At 43.9% G+C, this 22,491-nt stretch overlaps 1 protein-coding gene across 5 annotated transcripts in view; it reads left to right on the top strand.

Moving 5' to 3' along the window:
• The first annotated feature begins 10,734 nt into the window (after positions 1-10,734).
• Positions 10,735-22,491, top strand: part of EVL (Enah/Vasp-like) — a 118,271-nt gene continuing 106,514 nt past the window's right edge. For 2 of the 5 annotated variants that reach the window (XM_039712746.1, XM_039712743.1), the window contains exon 1: positions 11,341-11,535. In XM_039712746.1, the coding sequence (XP_039568680.1) occupies positions 11,513-11,535 (23 nt within the window). In that variant the 5' untranslated portion in view covers positions 11,341-11,512. Of the gene's footprint in view, positions 11,069-11,309; positions 11,536-22,491 lie in introns of those variants that run through there. The other 3 variants (XM_039712745.1, XM_039712749.1, XM_039712748.1) reach the window with 3 other exon arrangements.

Raw genomic sequence — 22,491 nt, 5'->3', positions numbered from 1 at the left:
TGCCCATGGCAGTGGATGGGGAGATTTGTGAAACTTGAGAGAGCTTGAGCTGTTTGCAGCCAACGTGGGGAGTGCCTCTAGGAATGTGAGGCTGGAAGGAGCACGTGCCAGGCTGATGTGCAGTGCTCTGAGAGAGGAATGTGAGTTAAAAATGTTGAGGAATGGGGATTCTTGTCTGTGGCTGGAAACAGAAGGAATTTCAGGAGCAAGGGGAATAATTTTTGGATAGTATTTGATGGTTTGTGATCATTTCTCATTTTATGAGTCTTGTGAATTGATTTCCAGAGCCTTGCTATTTCTGTCCTCCTTTTCAAGGTCATTGGGAGGCACTGGTTACTCTGTAGTTTCATTCATTAGAAATTAGCTAAGCTGGGATTTGACTAGGATGCTTATCTGGGATGACCTGAACCATTTGCTTCAGGAAGTCATTCATACTTGAAAAGACAAATGTATCTCATGTTAAAGAACAGGTCATGCTCACCTCTCTTTCCCTCCAAAGATGAGGGAAGTAGGATTTGACTCTTGAACAAATAATTAATACTTGGAGATAGGAGCCAGTTGTCTCCAGTTCCATTTCAAATGACCTGGAGTATCCAAGTGCTGGATGTAGGGCTGATGGCCATGACCAGAGCCCAGCTGGATGCCAGACACTGTACACATGCTGAGAGCCTGGATTTGAACCCCAAGCAGTGCTAGGCAGGGTGGCAATGGGAATAGGCAATGTTTCAGCTGTGAGCATTGCTGCAGTTTGCTGTGGGGTTTGGTGTACAAACACGAGTCAGTGGAACTAGAGCCAGACCACCGTGACTGCAAAACCCACTTCTGATTTCCCCTTCTGCCCTTGCCTGGTCTTGCATACCTCCTTTTGGGATGGACACACGTGTATCCCATTGCTTTTGCCAAGGTTGTGACCTGACTGTGGGACAGATTGGATGTGTTCTGTGTGGCTTGCCTCTTAGTCTAGCCTAAGTGATGAAAAGGGCCCCCTCAGCACAGGTAGGGAGGCAATTGGTGTTGTAATAAGCTGGATTCATGGTAGTGTAAGGCAATTTGTGCTACTGCTCCTTACTTGGCTGTAAAAATGCTACCAGCTCCACCACAGGTAGTTAATCATGGTTGTATAGGCTAAGTAGGCAGTTTTTTAAAGACAAAGTGAAAAAAGGGGATCATTCAGTTGAGAAATGATAAGCCATGCAATTACAGCTGGGCAAGCAGTGTGTGTATGTGTGTGACCTCCTGCTCTGCCCCTCCTCCCAAGCTGTCCTGGTTTCTTCTGGCTGGGTCTGGCTGGCCAGGGCTTTGGGCTGTTGGGACAGGTCACAGTAATGCTTTGATTTGTTGAAGACTGGTTCAGACTGTGCATAGAGCAGAGGTCTGGGGGCTGGCAGACCCAAAATGACAATTCAGACTTCATCAGTAACTTTGCTACACAGTCCTGAAGGAAACAGTGGGGCTTTACTATTCCAGCCACCACCTTAGAAATCCTGTTCTTATTAGAGGAAATACAGGAAGATCGGGAGATGCATGGAAAATTCTGGTTATAAAACGCAAAACAAATTCTTCCTAACATGGGGTCTCTGTTAGTGTTTTGCTTTTATGAATTTTACTGCTTGTCCTTTTGTTAGGAAATTGACTCTCATCCCTACTACCACTGGAAACTGAAAGGATGATGATGTTCAGACAATCCATAAACCCAAATGCTGCCTGGGTTTATGGATTGTATAAAGGCTTTTGCTGTGGTGTGGTTTTTGTAATTTTCATGCATTTGACTCTGAAGGGCAACATGCAGCTTATGTTAAAAAGGCATTTTTGTGTTCATTTTGGCACATCCTTTAATTAAAGTGTCAGACTTAATACTGTTTCAGTGAAAAAGCCAGTGGACCCCCTTCAATGGGTCCAGCAGAAGCAGAAAAAAACAGGAGCTGTGATATTTCTCAGCTTCTTGAACAAAACCCGAAACCACACAATTTTTCAATCTTCAGTCTTTTTACGTGAAGAACAAATGAGGGATAGAAACAAAATATTCATAACAATACTTTGAAACACAAGCTTCCAGCTTTGGTTTTGATTTGCCATAGAATATCATAAAACATTTCTCCTTGCTATGTCTTGCTCAGAAATATTGGGTCTTAGTGATGCTCTGCAAGGAGATTGGCAAAGCTGGCACATATCCATTGACTCTCTGCAGCGTGGCCAAGCCACGTGCATTTTTGAGAAAAGCCCCCTGAGGTTCTCCTGGGTTGTAGAATATACTTGTGGCCACCCTTAACTTTCCTCCAGCCTTAAAGGAATGAGGCAGTGTGAAGTCTCAGCACTGTGGTCTCACTGTGTCAGTGGTTCTGGTTAAAGATGATGTGCAGTGCTCCTCCCCTGTGTGTGCTTTCCTTAGGGAGCAGGCGTCGTCAGTAAGAAAATTCCACAGGAGCTACCACAAAGGGGAGAGGTTGTGGGAATGACCTGGTGCTGCCTGTGGAACATCTGCTGCAGCAGCCAGACACACTTCAGGAGCAAACTGTTCAGTGCCCAAGGGATGGGAAGGTCCTGCTCACAGAGCCAAGGAGCTGTGGAGGTTGGCAAGGACATCTAGAGATCATCGAGTCCAACCCTTGCTCACAAGCTTGTCCTAAGGAGTTTTTAATATCTCCCAAGATGCTGATGCCAGCCTTTCTAGGCAGCCTGTGCCAATGTTAGAGCACTCATGGTAGAGAAGTTTCTTCTTATTTCTGAATTGAATTTCCTGTGTTTCAGAATTTGTACCTATTGCCTCTTGTCCTGTCACCTCTGAGAAGAGTCTGACTGTCTTCTTTACTCCCCCATTGTGTATTTTTGCACAGTGGTGAATGTGTCTATAATGATGTGATGTCAAAAGCCTTACTGGAGGCAAGACTTGTTCATGCAGAATAGGCCAGAACCTGGCCAGGGTGACAGTGGTGTCACCTTCCTCTGGCTAGAAGCACAGCTCCAGTGGCACCACACACTGGCAAGTCTTTCCTGCCAGCAAGGCAATTTGGGATAGTGTGTAAAAGTGCTGATGAGTGCTAGGGTGTAATGAAGCCTTGAAGGAATCAGAACTTTGTGTGTTCTCATGGGAGTGAGGAAATGTTCTGCAATTGCCACAGCTTAGGTCTGGTGCTGCTGTCAGAAACTGTTTCTGAACAAAGAATTCTACAGTGTGTGTGAATAATTCCTGCACATGTTTATTCTAATGTCTTTTGCATCAGATGCAAGGGAAGAAAAATCTGTGGGATTTTTTTTTCTCCAGTTTTTTTGTAGGAAGAAGGGGAAGAACACATGCTGATGTGACAGCAATGCAGCTCAGGTTTGGCAGATTCTCTGTCAACAGAACCTTATACTGAATAACCCCCACACGCAGCAGCTAAAGGAGGGCTGGAGAGAAACTTCTTATAAGGGCTTGTAATGATAGGCCATGGGGGAATGGCTTCAAATGGAAACAGGACATGTTTAAATTAGGTATCAGGAAGAAATTTTTCACTGTGAGGGTGGTGAGGCCCTGGCACAGGCTGCCCAGAGAAGCTGTGGCTGCCCCATCCCTGGAAATGTTCAAGGATGTAGGATGGGGCTTGGAACAACCTGTTCTAGAGGAAGATGTCCCCACCCATTGCACAGGTTGGAATGAGATGATATTTAACCCAAACCTTCCCTTCCAACCCAAACCATAAATATAATTCTATGTTCCAGATGAAATTCCAGGCCTTGATCCATTCTGAACTTTCACATGATGTGTATGTAAAATCCCCATAAGCCAACAGCTCCCAAGTCCTGGGTGCTGTGATCTTGTGCTGCAGAGAGCTTGCTCTACAGATAGTTTAGCATGGACTTTTATCAGCTGCAGTGAGGTTACTTTTGGCCAAGGAGCAGAACTGTAAAACAGCCTTCATTTTTCTCTTGCCTACATCCTACCGTCTAACTAGAGAGTGGAGAGGTGTAAGTGTTCTAACCCACCCCAGAAGGCAAGGGTAGCCCAGGTTTTGTTAATAGATCCCTTGGGGCAGAATGGAGGGAAATGACAGTGAATGCTCAGTGCCTGTAAATGCAGACATGTAGGGTTCATTGTAGAACAGTTTGGTTGCACAGGAAAACAGATGTTTACCCATTTTGGTTGTTATCTACAGCAACATGACAATATGAAAGCATTAAAGTATCACTTAAGGAAATGTATAAGAGAGAGAAAGGACAAGAATAGAAAGATCTCACCACCCATGGGCCTCATGCTGAGGCCTGGTTGTGGTTGGTTTTTTTGATGTTTGTTGGTCAAAGTGATGGTTTCAGACTGATGAAGAGGTGGTAGTGGTGGCAGTCCTAAAGAGGCAGTGGAGAAAAATGCCCAGACCACACCATCATTGGGTTTATATTCAGTCAGGTTCAGGTGGGAACACCCAGGAGCTCTCTTGGGGCAGGGACTTCAAGCTGGATGATGTAGTGTGTATCAGGGGATGCTGCTGGTGTCTTTGACACCTTCAAAGATGTCACAGGTGTTCTGTCAGTGCAGTTGAGTCCATTGTGGCTCATTTTGGCCATCAGCAGAGATGAAAACCTTCAGGCCACGTGTGACTGTCCCGGTAGCGCCTGGCAGGGGTTAGCAGAGCTGAGCTCACTGGAGTGAGGACGGGGTGACAGGGCCTGCCTGGCGGGTTTGCCTCTGTCCTGCCCTCCCTCAACACCAGCTGGAGCCCTAGGGCTGGGCTCACCCCCTCTGCACATCAGCAGCTTCCCCCAGTGTCTGAGCCATCAGCATTCCAGCCCCGCTTCCAGTACCCCTTGTGGATACATTCCTCTCCCCAGGCCTGGGATGATTAAACAGTAGTATCCCCATTATCTTATCTCGTGCTCCCTCACAGTCCAAATTCCAGCTTATCAGCTGGAGTCAGGCATTTTTGGGGAGGTGTGGGCTTCGGGGAAGGTTGCAGGTGGGCACCTGCTTCTCTGCAGTTTGCTCCAGTGGGCAAAAGCCCTTCTATGGATTTAGAAATGTTTAATCCATTAGCTGTTTCAGTCTCTCCCAATAAGAAGACCAGTTGTTACTAGGAATACTCTTCTAATTTTACCAAAGATGTCTAGTAGACACTGGTCTTCCCTGTGCAGAATAAACTCACAGTCCAAATTCCAGCTTATCAGCTGGAGTCAGGCATTTTTGGGGAGGTGTGGGCTTCGGGGAAGGTTGCAGGTGGGCACCTGCTTCTCTGCAGTTTGCTCCAGTGGGCAAAAGCCCTTCTATGGATTTAGAAATGTTTAATCCATTAGCTGTTTCAGTCTCTCCCAATAAGAAGACCCAGTTGTTACTAGGAATACTCTTCTAATGTTTACCAAAGATGTCTAGTAGACACTGGTACTCCCTGTGCAGAATAACTTCTGTCTTGCCAGTATACCTGATAATGAGTCACAAATTCAGGCAATTATGTGCCCAGTTGTGTGGGGGAGGTTGCTTGCTTTGTGGTGGCTGCTGCTTCTGACTGCAAGCATGCCACTGTACACGTGAGACCCTTACAAGATCTGGGCCACTGGCTTGCTTGGAGATGACAAGAAGCCAGGGTGTTTGTGGTGGTATGTGTATCTGTATTCATGTCTGAAGCACATAGGTGTGTGTTTGTTGAGATATGAGGTGTACACCCCACAGAAGTGTCCAAATATTTTATTGGGAAGTGCCCTTTAGTGGATGACCATGGTGTATTCAGACACTGTTTCCAGTTCCACTGACATTTCACTTGATAGTGGTGATGGTGGTCAAGTTGTAGCATCTAACTTCCCTTTTCCTCCCACTTGATACCTCATATCTTGGAAAAAGTCAAATTGACTAATTTCAGCTAGCTTTAAGGAAGTTTACAACATGTATTTCTTTTTATTTTCCCTAATAGTGTCTTCTGTGATCTGCTCTGTGTTTCTACAGATACTAATCAGCAAAGATGTAGCTGCTGTAATATACTGTGGCTGTCAGGTGAATATTGAGGCAGTGTAATTTATTATTACAAAGCAGACTTCTGGCTGCAGCATGATTCAAATTGATCTGTGCTGAACTGAAAAAAAAGCTGATAATTGTTTGTGTAGGAAAAATAATACATTGTTACCTTGCACTTCAAATTTGCTTGTCCATTTCCTTGGGAGGGATTTTTGGTTTTTCATCAGTAGGGTCATAGAATGGTTTGGGTGGGAAAGGACCTTAAGCTAGATCTAGGATGGGATCCAGTTCCCATCCCCTGCCATGGGCAGGGACACCTTCCACCAGACCTGGTTGCTCAGAGCTTCACCCAGCCTGGCCTTGAACACTTCCAGGGATGGGGTATCCACAGCTTCTCCTTTTGCAGTGCCTTACCACCCTCACAGGAAAGAATTTCTTCCTAATATCTATTCTTAACTGGCCTTTCAGTTTGAAGCAGTTGTCCCTTGTTCTGTCACTACATTTTGTATGATTTTAAATAATTTCTCATAAACAGGAATCAATACCCAAATCCTGGTCACATCAACTAACATTTGCAATGTATACAGACTGAATCGTAGTTTTTAGATGTTTGGTGGCTTGACCAAATTTCTTCTTTTACTAAATTGAATTTATCTCCTATATCTTGTCTGTTGTTTATGTAAACTGCTTTTGCTTTTTGAGCTTTCTATGGTGGCCAGCACCACACAGTCCTACACTTGACTGGATATTTCAGGCACTGTTGCAGTGATCAATAACTTAATAATCCGTATGGAGCTTTTAGTTTTCACCCCGTGTGGCTGAGTTCTGTTGGATTGCTAGTTGTGACTTGATGCTATCCCCAAGGGCTGATAGAAAATCAGTAAGAACCTCATTCTCTCTGGTTCACTCCAGTGCATCTTCCCTGAAGCACTGGAATAAGGCAGATGAGGCTGTGTGTGGAAAAAATCCCCTTTCAGCCCTGTGAGTTGCTGTGTGCTGCACCTGGTACAGGGTGTCTGCTCATCAAAATGGTATGTGATACTCCCAGAATGATAAGAGTAGAGCTGTGGGGAAGGCATCAGCCATCCTGTGGTCAGGAATCTCAAGCCCTGAGATTTGCTAAGCATGAAGCATGCTTGGACCAAAGTTGAAAGGGAAAAAAATTTGATTTTTTCTGTGCATATATTCTGTGATAATTCCAAGATATATAAATGAGGTAGGATTTTTTGCTGAAGCTTAACATCAGAAAATCAAACTTTCATGGTCAACCTGAAAACCTGAGAGTGAAAAAAAGCCTGAAATATGTTGGATTATACTTGTGCATCAAAATTCACGTTGTATTTTAAGGCAACACATAATAGAAATACCATTGATAAAAGGAGGAAAAAAAAAGTTGGTTTTTGCCCCACCCATCCTCCCCTTTAACAGCTGAAGCTTTGAGTCAATACTCTAATGCTGAATGCATCCTTGCTCTGTAAATTTAAGGGCACTGCAATTATTTTTACAATTTCCCCACTACCTGAACAAACTAAGGTAGCCACTCCTTTTCTATTTCAATAAACATTTAAAATCTCATTTTCTTAAGCCCAAAAAAGACATTTGAACTCGGAGACAATCCTGTCAAAAGGAGATTTTTCAGCATATTCTGGGATGCTGCCTGTGATTGCCACATTCTCCACTGTGCAGAAATTTTGAAGATGCAATGAATGAACACTCATTAGATATGCTCTCGTTGGCTCATTTCCCTTCTTTTTGTTTTCTTCCTCATGAATTGAAGCGAATGCTGAATTTTTCAGCACAGTTGCAGGGTTTTTTTTAGAGTGGTCTGAATGTCACTTCAGCATAATGGTAATGCAGGCTTAATGACAGAAGTCCACTGTGTTAGTGGCTTTCTTCCTTTCTTGAGCAAGGGAATAAGGGAATAACTTCATTAAAGTATCTCAGTCTGTTTGTGATCAGATAATGTCACCAAGCATCTGGCAAAGGCTGTGGTGGAATTTCAGGTCAGGAGGACAAATGCTGATACACTGATACACTAAATAACAATAATGCAAGATGTTACATGTGATGAAACCGGGCTCTTAGCAGAGTATCAGCATGAGGCCCTTGGATGGCAGTGAAATACTGGATAAAGCCAGAAATGTCACCAGTAACCTCTGCCTTGATCTGGTTTGTCATATTTCCAGGCTTTTTGTGCATCCTTTGCTTTGTTGACAAGCTTTCATCAAGGATAACCACTTCTATTACAGTCTCACTTGTTTGTTAGAGCCCAGCACTAAACTGCCAAGTGTTTCCCAAAAGCTGCTGCTTGTCTTCAGTGGGAGGGACACTCAGTGTCACATCGTTTTGGCCTCTGGTCAGAAGGTGGGGTCTGGGTCCCACAGTTCCCATTACATAAATTTTCCCACCCAATCTTTAGTAAATTTTTCTTTCATGTGACATAATTTCAATTTTTGGTAAAGTGAGGGGCATTTGTCATCAAATGTTTGGACCGGTTATACTGCCAGGAAGGGAATAAACAACTCTTGCGGAAAATTTCATTGCTGATTGTGGTTTCTGACACAATTTCTGTCTGCTTCTCAAGACCTTCAGTTTGGCCCATGGCACAGGAAGTTACAGTCATTGCTAAAAAGTTATAAGGAGGCATTGTAGCCTTGCATTTATTTGTGTATTTGGCCATTGCATGTGTTCATGTGACTTTCTGAAGCTCCTGTGGGTTCTGTTTGGTAAAGTTTCATGCTGAGCCTCATTCATGGACATGATGCTCTCAGATCTCACTGTTGAATATGGGAATCCTAGTAATTAATTAACCAGAACTGAGACTATTGGTTGTCTCACATGATACAAGTCCTGCTGTTTCTGTGTGTAATGCTGTCAGCTGTTGTGAAAGTGCTGGCCAAGAAAAAAAAAAGTTAAAATGTTATCCTAATAAAACCTTTCAACAGCTGACCTCTGCTGTATATGAAAACTTTGTGGAGGATGTTTGCTTTTCTAGTCCTTCACAGTGGACTCATTGATGACAGAAGCCTTGACTTGAACAGTTAACTGTTTATTTGCATTGTGGCTGTTGAGAAACTGCAGAGATTGGAAGACCAGACAGTGATTTTTGTCAATTTTGTTTCAAGAAGAATGCTTAGGGAAAGCAGTATGTTTCCTCTTAATTTAGTAGAATGCTTTATTTTAAATAAACAGCATGAAAAAGAAACACCAGCCCTCTTCCACTTGATTCAAGTTAGAGGAAAATTGTGGTGAGCATGAAAAAACAGAAGTTCAGAATTCCGTCCTTCCCCATGAGGGATCTTGGCTAGCTCTGAAGGCATAAAACTATTTCCTCAGAATTCCGTCCTTCCCCATGAGGGATCTCTGAAGGTATAAAGGAGCAAGGTCAGGAGCACAGTTGCTTGCAGGGGGTGCCTCTCCTGTGCCCAGCTGCTTGGGTGCTGTGTACAGTGAGCATACTTGTGCTAAGTTCAGCCTAAATATGGCAGGTGGCTTCTTTTGATGGTTGCGCTGTTCTCCTCTCTGCCAGTTTTAATCTTTTATTAGGCTGTAGCCAGAATCACCTACCTTGCAGTCCTGCTCGTGCTGGATGCTTGTGGAAGAATTAATTTCTGTCAGATGGTGTGACTGCATGTGTTTTAGTGTTCCTACAGCGTGCCTTTATTGTCACTTAACACTATCACATTTGTTTAAAGGAAAGAAAATGAAAGCCAAGGTCACTACTACATTAAAAACACCATATCTCAAATAAATGTGGAATTTTTTTTTTTGTTTCCAGTGCTGGGGTTTTTTTGCCATGAGTGCCTTTTCCTTTCATTCCAGCCCTTTTTGCCTGTGTTTCTCAGCATGAGATCAGATGCCACAGTTACCATGGCCTGTCCCAGTCACTGTGTCTAGGAGATGTGGCAGTCTGTACCCTTTGGATGCTTTTTCCAGCCTCCAAATCCCACAGCTCAATGGGACAGCCATTGCCCTAGAGCGTAGTGAGCCTCAGGAGCTGTAGTTGGGTTTGGATATTTCAAACTCCAGCCAAAATCCTCCATGTGTTTCCCTGTGCCAGAAACCAGCCCTAGCAGTGAAAGAGACAAGTCGAGTAGGGGAGCAGCCCCAGAGGGAGCTTTGTGACTTTCCCAGGCAGCATGGTCTCCCACTGCCCCATTCTCTCGCTTTCCCAGGGCTGGGGTTGATTTCCCAGGATTGAATCTCCTCATTTCCAGCAGTCCTCACCGTTCACCTGCTCTCTAGCCTGCAGGTGACTGGCAGAGCCTGTCTCTGGCCAGTGCTGGCACCCCTGGGTGGCCCCAGGCTGTGGTGGCTGATGCTGAGGCTGACTTTGGTTGCCTGGGCAGTGTCCCCCCAGTCTCATGGCTAACACCCATACAACCCCTGAGCACACGGGTGATGGGAGTGTGATTCCTGCAGGTCCAGAATTTCCGAGGGGCTGCTCCGGGGATGGGAGCTCTGGCTCCTGCCCTGTGGGGTGTGTTCCCCAGCACTGTGAGCGGTGTTTGCGCTCTGCACGCCTCGCTGCCGTGTTGTTTCCAGCAGCAGAGGTGCCTCCATCGCCGGGCCGCTCCAGCAGCGTGGCCGTGCGCTTCCCGCAGCGGCTCGGGGCTGATCCCGCCGGCTCCCGCTTCCCGGGAGGGGCCGGCACGGGGTGGGTGGCCGTGCCACCGAGGTTGTCCCCGCGTGTCGCCCCTGGGGTGCGCAGGGATGCTCTGCCCCCTGCGCTGGCTGCGCTGTTGCCATGGAGATTGCGTGCGCTGTTGCTAGGCAGCTGAAGCATCCTCGCCTGCACACTGCAATGCCACGAAATGCTCAACTTTGCTCATCCCTGTCTCCCTTCTGTGATCTCGCAGATCTGATTCCTTTGGCTCCTATCCCACCTCGTTCAGTTGCACTGCTGCGATTTCTTGGTGTTAACCCTGCAAACCCAAAAAAGCCCGCATGGCACTGCAAACAGGGTTTATGGCAATGAGTTCAGGGCTGAAGGAGTTAAAGTGGTTGGGAATAGACTACAGAGGAAATGATTTCTAGCAGATAAACTACTTTAAATGTTCTGGCATTCATGGAAGGGGAGGTTTGTGGATGCAGTCTTTTGTTCCATCTCTGATGGTTTAGATGAATAAAAACAGACTAAAATATCACTACAAGGTAAGAAAATCAGCTTGAATGGGCCTAATTAATCTCTTTGGTTACGATATATATTTAGTTTTTTATTATCCTCTGCTTGCGCTTGCTGATTTTGATGTAGCATGTGAATGATAATTTAGCTGTGAACCCTGTCGTGTACCGTATTTGACTTATTTGGCTTGAATAATAAAGATATCAGCCTGTATTCTTGGAGTATACTGCATTAATCAGACTTGCAGGAATGATCACATGGTACTCTATCGCCTTTTCCTGTTAGCTGCTGCTTGTCAGCAGCTGGCTGAGCTGTAGGCTGCAGGCCAGTATCTGCATACCCTTTCTCCTCAGAATATTCCAAATATACTGTCTCGTCATTATGCATTTTGCTGCAGTTTGACAAACTAAATGGTCCTCTGCACGTTAAGAAGATTATTTTACATTTCAGAGCATTTGTGTAGTTGCTAGGCCATGTATGCATTTGAAGAATTCAGGTAGGCTCTCTGTTTTATACATCAGTGTGCTTGGTTTTTGTTCTCACAGGGTTTTTGCTGTGTAATGTCAGTCAGCTCTACAGTTAGTTGTTCAATGTGCAGATATTTATTGCGTTTTAGATTCTCTGCCCTGTGCATGGGGAAAAGTGCTTGGAGGGTTCGTTGCAGGTGACGGTAGCTTAACTGCATGATGAAGTGCAAAGCTGGGTAATTGATTATATCGTGCACAAATTTCATAGCCATGCAGCCAGAAACAGCGAGTACAGGGTAGTTATAAATATAAACCAGAAACTGTTCTCTTTAAAAGGGTCTTTGCTATTTTTAGTTCTGGAGAATCTGACAGATGCTCCTTCAAGATAAAATACTGATGGTGATAGAGAAGAGAAAATTGATGCTTGGATTGTACATAGGATTATATTTTATGCTGCTGCAGAGTATACATGTCTTTTTTATAACCTTGTTGCTGCAGAATTCTGTATGAATTATATTAAAAATAAGAATATTGTTTAGTTTGCTGGGGTTGGTTTGTAGTTTGCAAACATTTGAGCAACTGTGATTGTTAGAATATAAATTAGCACTTTTTATTTGATATTGGTTCTGCTTAGTATTGCCTCTGCCCCCTCTCCTCCTCCATCCCCACCCCCAGTATAACTCCATCCTTATGCAAGTATTGAGGTCTATTAAAACCTCAACAGACATTTGAAGACACAAAATAGAATTTCTACCCTCACTAACAGACAATAATTTTCCTAATGCAGTTTGGACTTGAAAAAATTCTGGTCAGTAGTTGTGGGGTAGGGAGTGTCTCACTTTTTGTAAAAAAAAATTTTTGCTAATGTGTTCAGTTGTTATAACTTGTGTTATAAAACTGTCCAGATAAAATGGTGACAATGTTGAAACAGCACTAAGCATCATCTTATGATACATTTGTCTGTATATTGTTATTCTATAATGTATCTTAAAAATACCTTTCTTTTTGAGTCAAAAAATGGTTTGTTTGACCAAGTATGTAACTAGAGGAGATAATGGATTCTTTTTTCTAAACACAATGAGCATTCTTTATCAAATATCTTAAAATGAAACTTTCTACCCTCAGATTATATATTCTTAACATTATTTCTGCCTTTTGTTGGGCAAATATATTGGGAATTTCCATTATTTTGTGACTTGCTGCTCAGTTCTATGTGTGAGTGGTGGCAAAAGCAGCAAAAGCAGGTACAGGACACCCCCACTCCCCAAAATGTTCTGATTCCAGCTGCAAGGGCTGAGGAGATCCAGGCTGACTGTGTATATTCCTCCTGTTGTGAAATGCAGCATGAATGCTGTCTGAGGGGAAGGATTTTACTGGAAGACTAGATAATGCTGTGTAACTGCTGTTGTCAGGGCTGTCAGGAGCTGCTTGGAATCTTGACATTGCTGATTGTTGGCAGTAAATTAAGGTGCAAATGGGCCCCAAACTTACTGTGCTACTTACTGTGCCCACAGAGTTGTATTTCTGCCAGTTCATTGGGTCCTATTCTTAATTGAGTGAAATTCTCAATAAATCTACAATGAGGAAAAAAAAAGATGTTTTTAAAATTCTGCTTTAAAAGCCTTAGCTGTCTTTCAGTGGCTTTCCTAGACATCCTGGGCCAGAATGACACCTAGTTTTATGGCAGGAATGGTCAAATGCTGATTACACACCCATTAGGCTTATTAAATTATGTGTCATCCTGTCTTAGACTTGATTTGAAAATAGTATTAACATCTGATGTGCAGACTGCTAGACATTTTCTTTTAAATTTTGCACTGGTAGGGCTGGCGTTTCTGTATGGCAGCATTTAAATGGCATTTATGTTATTAGGAATTTCCATGGTGTTTTGTTGAGGTTGCATCTGCGTGTTGATGGGTTTTTTTGATGGTATGATTATTCTCGTGCCTGTGGCTATTTTAGATTTTGATGGCATCAAAACAAGTCTTGCAAGATAAAGATTAAAACGAGGGCTAGTTGAGCAGTGGGGTGGAAGCCTCCCTGCCATGGGCTCCTGGAAGCAAAGTGGCTGTAGCAGCAGAGGGCACTCTGGCCTAAGGGCCCTGGCTCCAGGGTTGCCCCACTCTCTTTTGAAGGTCCCTGTCTTCCATGTGCCCAAAACACAGGCTTGCACTCATCTCTCTCCTTGACTCTTGCCTGAAGTTGATGCCATGTGTGTGTTGCAGCAGCAGGGCTGTTTCCATCCTCCAGGGCACCCACAGGCCTTGAGTACCCAAGTGTCCCCAGAAGAGGAGAGCCCATCACTGCCTGCTCATCCACACCCATCCTGGTGATCCCAGCACTGCCTGCTCATGCACAGCCATCCTGGTGATCCCAGCACTGCCTGCTCATGCACACCCAACCATGACATCTCTCTGTGTTACTCTGCTCTTTTTTTTTTCTGTCTCCACTGGCCCTTCCAGACCTGCAGGCCTCCCCAGAAGGGTGGTATGGGCTGTGGCACCCTGAGCCTATGCCAAAAGGCATCCCTGCAATCAGGCCACCCAAGTTCCCCCCTGATTTCATTTTGATGAAGCCATCATCACTTCTCTGGTGAAATGGTGCCAGGTTATTTTTGTGAAGTGTTAAGCAGCTGCTGGACCTCTCTGAAGAATTCTCTCACTTAAAGACTGTAAGTGACTCTGGTGTATTGTTTGTGAAAAACTTATTTGTAAAGCCCTTCGGGATGAAATCTTTCCTGTGTGGTTACTGGCTGCATGAAGAGAGGCTTAAGCCTCTGAAAAATAGGGAGTAAATCCATAGAATAATCTCACAGCTTCTTGTATCAGCCAAGCTTGGTTTATCTTCCTCTTGGAAAGAACCTAATATCCCCTGAAAAACTTTGCTTTTAAAGCAGGGTTAATGGAGCTAAGCCCCTTCTCAATCCATATGGGTTTCTGGTTTCTGTGTGCTGTGGGTTGGGCCCATTTTATTGCTGATTCCTGCACTGCCTTCATAAACCCCAAACATCACATACATTTGGGCTATAATTTGAGGCAGGATTGTCCATAAGCCGTGCTTTTATGATCTGCTGCTGACCACCCTGCTGTAAGATGACTTTGCACGTGAAGCCATCAGGAAGATGGTGCACTTAGCCACCAGCAGTACTCCTCATTTGGTATCTTCCACCCAGATTTAGCTCTCTAGTGGCAGAACACAAATGCATTTTCTTTTCTTTTGTTGCTATGCCTTTATCTTTCTGGGATATTACTTGGTATTCTTTGCAGTGAGCTGGTGTCTGTCTATTTCTGCTACACCGCCCACCACAGCCTCGCAGTATTTTTAACTACATCTCCTCTTCCCCCATCCAACCAGCACAACTGAGAACGCTACAGGAAGGAAGATGAGTCTCTCAAAAGAGAGAGCTGGCTCTGAGCAGAGGAGCTGAAACCCACCGATGAATAGAAAGCAAAGCTCAGAATGAACGTAGAGCATTTGGCTGCCATGGTGCAGGGAGAGCCTCTCACCTGCTGATCCCCAAGGCAACAGCAGCATTGGAAGGTGTCCTCTGGGAGCAGGTGATCCCTGTGTCTTTGGGCAGATGAAGGCATTGAGTTTATTGTGCCTACAAGCATTTCATGGCTGAGTTTAGCTGCACAATTGGATCAGCATACAGGAATTCTGATGTTTAAGCTGCATTTGCTGCTGTCAAACAAAAAAAAATCCAGCAAAAAAACCAACCTTAGGGAGAGCCTCTCACCTGCTGATCCCCAAGGCAACAGCAGCATTGGAAGGTGTCCTCTGGGAGCAGGTGATCCCTGTGTCTTTGGGCAGATGAAGGCATTGAGTTTATTGTGCCTACAAGCATTTCATGGCTGAGTTTAGCTGCACAATTGGATCAGCATACAGGAATTCTGATGTTTAAGCTGCATTTGCTGCTGTCAAAAAAAAAACAAACAAAAAAAACCAACAAAAAACCAACCTGAATACACTACATTAGTGAAGAATTTTGGTTTTAACGTGATTCTGCAAAAATGAATTCTGGTGGCAGGTGCCCATCACTTGCCTGCTCTGATTTTGAGAGCAGCATTCTCCTCTCTCTAGTGACCAACAAAAGGACACAAGGAAATGGAGTGAAGCTGCAGCAGGGGAAGTTCATACTGGACTTTAGGAAAACATTCTTCACTGAGAGGATGGTGGGTCACTGGAACAGTTCCTCAGGGAAGTGGTCACAGCACCAAACCTGTCAGAGTTCAAGGAGTGCCTGGACAATGCTCTTAGTCACATGGTTTAGTTTTTGGTAGTCCTGCAAGGAGCAGGAAATTTGACTCGATGGTACTTATGGTTCCTTTCTAACATAAGATATTCTATGATTCTGTATTTTCACTGCTGACAGTGTAGATGTCTCCAGGGTACCTGGCATGTTTATTAAAGAACTGTATAAAGGACAAGCATGAGCATTTTGTAAAGACAGATATTACAGTAAAAGACAGGTGGTTTTTCCTTCCTCCTTCCCCAACGAGCAGTAAGATGATTTATCAAAGGGACAAAAGGCTGGTGCTACAAAGGGATGCAGGCCTGTCTGCAGTAGCTTTTCCTGCTGAAAATTCCTAAAAAATGAGGCCTTTTAAACAATCCCAATTTTCAGAAGTGACACTGCAATTTGAATAGTCAAGCAGCTTTAGGAAGCTGTAGGTGAGGTGACAGCCAGCATGGCTTCACTAAGGGTGAATTGTCCCTGGCAAATATGGAAGCCTTCTTCAGTGAGGTTACAGTGTTGGTGGATAAGGGAGGAGTGATTGTCATAATCTGCCTGGATTTGTGCCAGTGTTTGACACTGTCCTGCACCCTTGACTCTAAACTGGAGAGGTGACGGATGGACAGCTCGAGGGTTGAGAAATTGGCTGGATGGTCACACTCAAAGAGCTGTGGTCAACAGCTTGATGTGAGAGTGCACACCAGTGCTGAGTGGTGCTCTCAGGGGTCAGTGTTGGAATTGGCACTGCTCACATGTTTGCTGGCAGCACTGACAGTGGGATTGAGCACACCCTCAGTGGGTTTGCCAGTGACACCAAGCTGTGTGCAGTCAGCACACTGGAGGGAAGGGGCCTTGCCAGACTTGAGAAGTGGGTCCATGTGAACCTCATGGAGATCAGCAAGGCCAAATGCAAGGTCCTGCACCTGGTTCAGGGCAATCCCAAGAACATGGAAGGTGTCCATGGCAGGGAGATTGGAACTAGATGATCTTTAAGGTCCCTTCCAACTGAAACCATTCTGTGAATCTGTGACAATAGAAAAGGATTCCTGTTCCTTGCTGCAAGAAATATGATCATATTGACGAGTAAGAAGCATCAGAAGAGTTGCCAAAAGATTATTTCAAGTTGCTACAGGAGTGTAGCTTCTGTGTAGAGGTGTAATGGGATTGCAGCACTACAGAAAAGTGGAACAAATTGTTGTTCCAAGTTGGTGACTCTGATCTTCCAGGTTAGAGGGAGCAGCTAGTGAAAAACACGCCAAATGGTGTAGTTAATCTTTTTCCGACAAGAGGGGAAAAATTTGAGGAGTGATTGTTTCTGAGTTCAAAAGGTGTTAAAATGAAAGGGAGAAAGCAGGTTTAAAAAGAAGGAAATTCAAGGATGGTATCTTGGCAGACCATAATTAGTTGCAGGATCTTCTGACCTGCATAGCTGAACTCTCCAAATGTATATCATGTTCAAAATATCCTGTAGGTGCTTAAAAAATAACCACAAATAATATGTGAGCCTGGAAGCTGCAGGCTGGCCAAGTCTCTCAGTGCTTGCTCAGTGCTTTCTCTGCAATAGTGTCCACCAGTGAACCACCAGCTGCTTATGTTCTCCCTTCTGTCCTCTCGTGGATACTCACAAATTCACAGAATCATGGAATGGTTTGGGCTGAAGGGACCTTAAAGACCAACTAGTTCAATCCCCCCATTCATGGGCAGGGACGCCTCCCACTAGACCAGGTTACTGAAAACAACTTCCAACCTGGCCTGGAACACTTCCAGGGATGGGGCAGCCACAGCTTCTCTGGACAGCCCGTGCCAGTGCCTCACCACCCTCACAGTGAAAAATTTCTTCCTGATACCTAAACTAAACATTCCCTCTCAGTCTGAAGCACTTTCCTTGTTCTATCACTCCATGCCCTTGTAGAAAGACCCTCTCCCTGTTGCTTGCAGCCCCTCTAGGTTCTGGAAGGTGCTGTAAGGTGTCCCCAGAGACTTCTCCAGGCTGAACAGCCCCAATTCTCTCAGCCTGTCTTTGCAAGAGAGGTGCTCCAACTCTTGAATGATCTTTACAACCTCCTCTGGACTCTCCCAAGAGGCTGATGTCCTTTTGTGCTGAACATGAAATTTGGTAAAAACACATTGTTGAGACAGAAGTTTTTTATTATCTGCAGGAATTGGCAAGTCTAGTTGTTCAATATGGAAATGTTAATATTCCATATAATGCATCTCATCAGAGAAAATGCAGAAGCCTGGGTGGAAAATTATGGTCCCAATGAGATCTACAATACCCTTTATGTAATCCTTCATCCTTCATTTTGTGACTGAGAGACTAATATTTATTTTTTTCCAAAACCAACTTGTACTAAAATAAAAAAGGAGGAAAAGGAGTTATTTTTGCATTTTTCTTTTGCTGAAGGTGATTGCCTCAAATCTGCTCTTTGATATTGGAAATTGATTTTAGATCCTTGGATTTTGGACAGTTGTTATTTATCCACACAAGGCATACACCCTGAGGAAATGTTGCTTCCTTTAACAGCAGATTGAATCAAATGTTTTTGCTGACATATTTTTCCCTGTGACAACTGACACTGCAGTTGCCACATATTTCAGTGGTTTAGCACACAGGCATTTGAAGAGAAGGAGAGAAATGCTTCTAAGAAAGTAATGTGAGAATGCTGTTGCTGGAAATGAAGATAAGCACACACTATTCTCATAGTGGCTATGTTGAAGTATTTCTACTGAAGAGGAAAATAGATAGAGACTCTTTGTTAGAGGTGGTAGAGTCAGGTTTGGCCAGATTTTAAGGGAGAAAAATTCTGATGCTTGGGCATATATTCTTATCCCAAATATAAATATGAAAGGAGATTTATCCCAGGATATTCATTGGATTGGAGGAGCTCCACTGTCTATGTAGGAGGTAATTTCCAGTCACAGTTAAATCAGTGTAAATTGTCTGTGATGTGTGTATTTAGTGCCTTAAACAGGGAGCTGTCTTTGGAAGAGTGGTTCCCTTCTTTTCTCCTGTTGAACTGCAAACCCTACAGGGCACCAGTCTCACTGGTGCCAAAGGCTTGGTTCACCTACCTGAGATCTGCAGTGCAATTCATTTCCAAACCCAAGGAATTTCCTCTCTGTTCCCTTTGCCTTCTAGGCATGATAGCATGTTTTTGCATTTTTATCTTGTCTCTCTCATCTCCAAAACATGTTTATCCCCTTCTCCCTTTTTTTTAACTCTCTCTCTCTCATCTCCAAAACATGTTTGGCCTCCCTCCTTTTTTAACCAACCTTGTGGTAATATTTACAAACAAGAGTGTCTGCTGTTGTTTAATGAGGATCCAGACACACTTTTCAGAACTGAAGGTAGTTATCAAGGCACATGGAAATTGATGTCAGTCTTTAAAATTGAAACAAACACGAGTACAGATGGCTTCTTTAAATAACAGAATTTATGATAATTTTTTTAATCCACCTATGGGCATCCATTAGAGCAAGTCATTCTCAGTCCTGTGTTTTCTAAGCCTTAGTATGAAGTCTATAAAGACTTGAAGCATTTCAGCTGAACTTTCTTGGAAAACAGCTGCTGCCCAATGCTTCCTGCCTGCAGTGCCTGCTTCATAGGGGTGGATGCTTGGTTTCAATATCCTGGTGTCTCCCAGAGATGCTCATTATCTCTGTCCTTGTCCATATTTTCAGCTACAGGACATCACGGGTGTCTGAATTCCTTCGTGCCTTTTCTTGTGCAACAAGGCCAAATGGATAAAATTGCTATCTTGTTATTTCTGCTATTCATAAGGCAGATAGAGGATATGGGGCTTCTTCCTGTGATCCATTTTAATCCTTGTGGTGTAAAGCCTCAGACTAACTTCCCATTAAGTTTGTCCATGGGAGGGAAAGAGACAGAGAAAAGAACAGGCTGAAAGGAGATAAAAGGAGAAAAAGACAGGTAAAAATTTAGGGAAAGAGATGATTGAAACTTATTTTTTTCAGACTGGAGGATGGTTTTATATCAAAAAGCTTGTTCTTTCTTCAGACTCTACGAATTTTTATAATAAAATAAGTATTCCTGCCAGCTTTGCAGATTGTCTTTGCTTCATGAGACAGCACTTTTTGATGCCATTTCGTGTAGTTAACACTGTTCTGCCCAGCCATCACAGCTTAGCTGCTGTTTGCCAAGGAGCTGTTTCTTATGAAGTGATGTTAACATGGATGTAACAGATAAGACTCTTTTTGACATGCATTGCAAATTATTTGAGATCAAAGTCACATTCTTGTTTTAATTGGGGAATGGAAATCTAAGAACCATATTTCAAAAATGAAGAAAAATGCATTTTACATGGATCAGATTTTCACAAGAGCATGTATCAGCTCTGATTATTACAGGGAGGAGGACCAGCTGGATGCTATTTATGTAGAAAATTGGCCTTTGTCTTTAAGGGCTCACATAGATGTGGAGTGTTTGAATGATTTGAAAGTTTCTGTTTGTTTTTCAGTGATGGAGAGTGTGGAAAATGTGGTTCTAAGTCTGCCTGTGTGTATTGCAGAATGAGTGGAGCAGGCATTTTGGCTCTAACACTGTTGTAGAGTGCAACTGGACTGGTCCTGTTATGGTACTGGGGCAATTTTGTTGCAAGAGAAGCAGCACAGGATTTAGGAGTACTAAGTACTAGTAATATAAAGGATGGGGAAAAACCCACCACCACCACTTTTGGAAAAGGATCAATCTCAAAGCTTGAGGATGAGACTTCAAAGACTCTACTGGCTTGTTAGGCAAGATTATTAGTACTAATAAGAGGTAATGCACTCATGTCAGTAGCTCCCCTATGGTAATTTTTAACTACTCCACATAACCAATGGCATTTTCAAAGCTCACTCAGACAGCACAAGCTCATTAAACAAGGAGAGGCATTTATTTAAACTATTTATAAAGTTCAGTGTGTAAAGGAGAAGGAAGAAAACGTGTTATTAAAGAAGAAGGTGAAAATGAAGTACCCACAGGGCACAGCCCATGTAAGGTATCTGGGTAATTTGACATGAAAACGATGTCTGATTTATTGCAGAAAATCCTGACATTGCTGACCAAGATGTAACAATATCCTACTTTTGAAGGTCGAAGTAAGAGAAAAATCAATCCTGAAAGACAATGTGGTTTCCTAGCATGAAGACTTAGGAAGTGGAGAGGTTTGTTCAGAGGGGACACAGTACACTTGTCATCACCTCAGCTCCCACTGCAGTTCTGCTCCTTTCAGATGCAATTGTCTCTCCCCAGAAAGGGTCACATCTGTGCCTGCAAATGCACAGGCCTTGGGTGTGGGTGTGAGCTCAGTCCCTGCAGCTTCCCACGTTCCTTCTGAGCTCCAGGCACACTTGTGTGCTCCGGGTCTGCATCAGGATAACCTCGACTGCCAAATCCTGGGGATTTCAGCTGGCTGCTCTTGTGTGTGGGTGGGGGAAAGCAAAGGGTCAGACTGGTTTTCCCTGTAGATGCAGAATTTGGCTCTTGAGGTCTGGAATGTGTTTTCCTTTGCTTTTTTGGTTTATTCTGTCTGAAGTATCTGAGGTTGGCTTGGTGATGGTGAGGGTGAGAGCCTGAGCTCTGCCTTGGTGTCACACACAGGGATTGACACCCTTGGGGTTCCACCAAACTCCAAGAGCCTGATACCATATTACTTCTTGGGCCTTTAGCCCATCAGCTTCCCCAGTATATGCTGTGATCCAAGTACAGCACTCAGCTGGCCATGATTCCAAAGTAAAGTTAATGGTGCTTTCTCAGAATTTCTCAGAAGTTTTCAAATCTTTACAGTCAGTTTGCATACTTGTAAATTACATGTGTTTAAATTAAAACAACTAATCTACAAACTGCTGCATCTTTTAGTTGTTTCTCTGTACTCCAAAAGGATGATACTGAGCATTTTGGTGGGTACCATGAATAGGAAGTTGAATTTTAAGAATGCATTTTGAGATATATATCCTGATTTACAGAGTCCATCTGGGAGAGGAGCTTTTGAGAAAATCCAATGCAAGAGGAGCAAAACCATGCCCTCATGATTCTACCTAGGAAAAATGCACCGTACTGCAGATTTGCACTTGTGGTTTAAGGTGATGATGAGCAGAAAGCATATTTCCAGGGCTTTCTTTGTGAGCAGATTACTTAAACCCAGATTCCTTCTGATGTCTGAGCTCAGTCATGGAAGCATTAAAAAAAAGAGTCAGCAACTTGACTAAGACTGCTCACTGAAACCTTTATTAAACTTTAAAGAAGGCAATGAAGCAAGGACTAGATGTAGGTGGGTGTGGAAAATAGCTGTGGAGACAGGTGTTGCTTGTCAGTTTGAATTTTACTTCGATGTTCAAGCCAGCCAAGGCAAGCGGGGACAGAGCTGGTGGGGACGTGGGGCAGTGCAGGTGCCCTGAGTTGGCTGGAACTGCACCTCTCACTGCAATCCCCAGAAATGCACATCAAGGGAAGCCATCCATCCAGGAGCTTGGGCTGGAGGAGTCATCTGGGTTTCCTTAGTTGGTGTCCAGCATGCAGACTCTAATATAAAGTCCCAAATCACTGAAGATTCAAGGGGGGATCCAATCTGACAGTTGTGCCATAGAGCTGATTATTTGTCCTTAATGCTGGGGTTTAGTGCAGCTGCTGCCAGACATGGTACCTCTGTGCCCATGGACATGGGGAGCTGTCCCCAGACCAGTTATTAAAGGCAGAGAAATTGAGGTCCAGAGTGTCCTAAATCCCGGGAGTGGCACTGATGAGTGA

Source organism: Passer montanus, unplaced genomic scaffold (assembly GCF_014805655.1).
Source record: "Passer montanus isolate IOZ18808 unplaced genomic scaffold, ASM1480565v1 scaffold27, whole genome shotgun sequence".
Classification (NCBI taxonomy): domain Eukaryota; kingdom Metazoa; phylum Chordata; class Aves; order Passeriformes; family Passeridae; genus Passer; species Passer montanus.
This window is presented reverse-complemented; position numbering and strand designations above follow the sequence as displayed.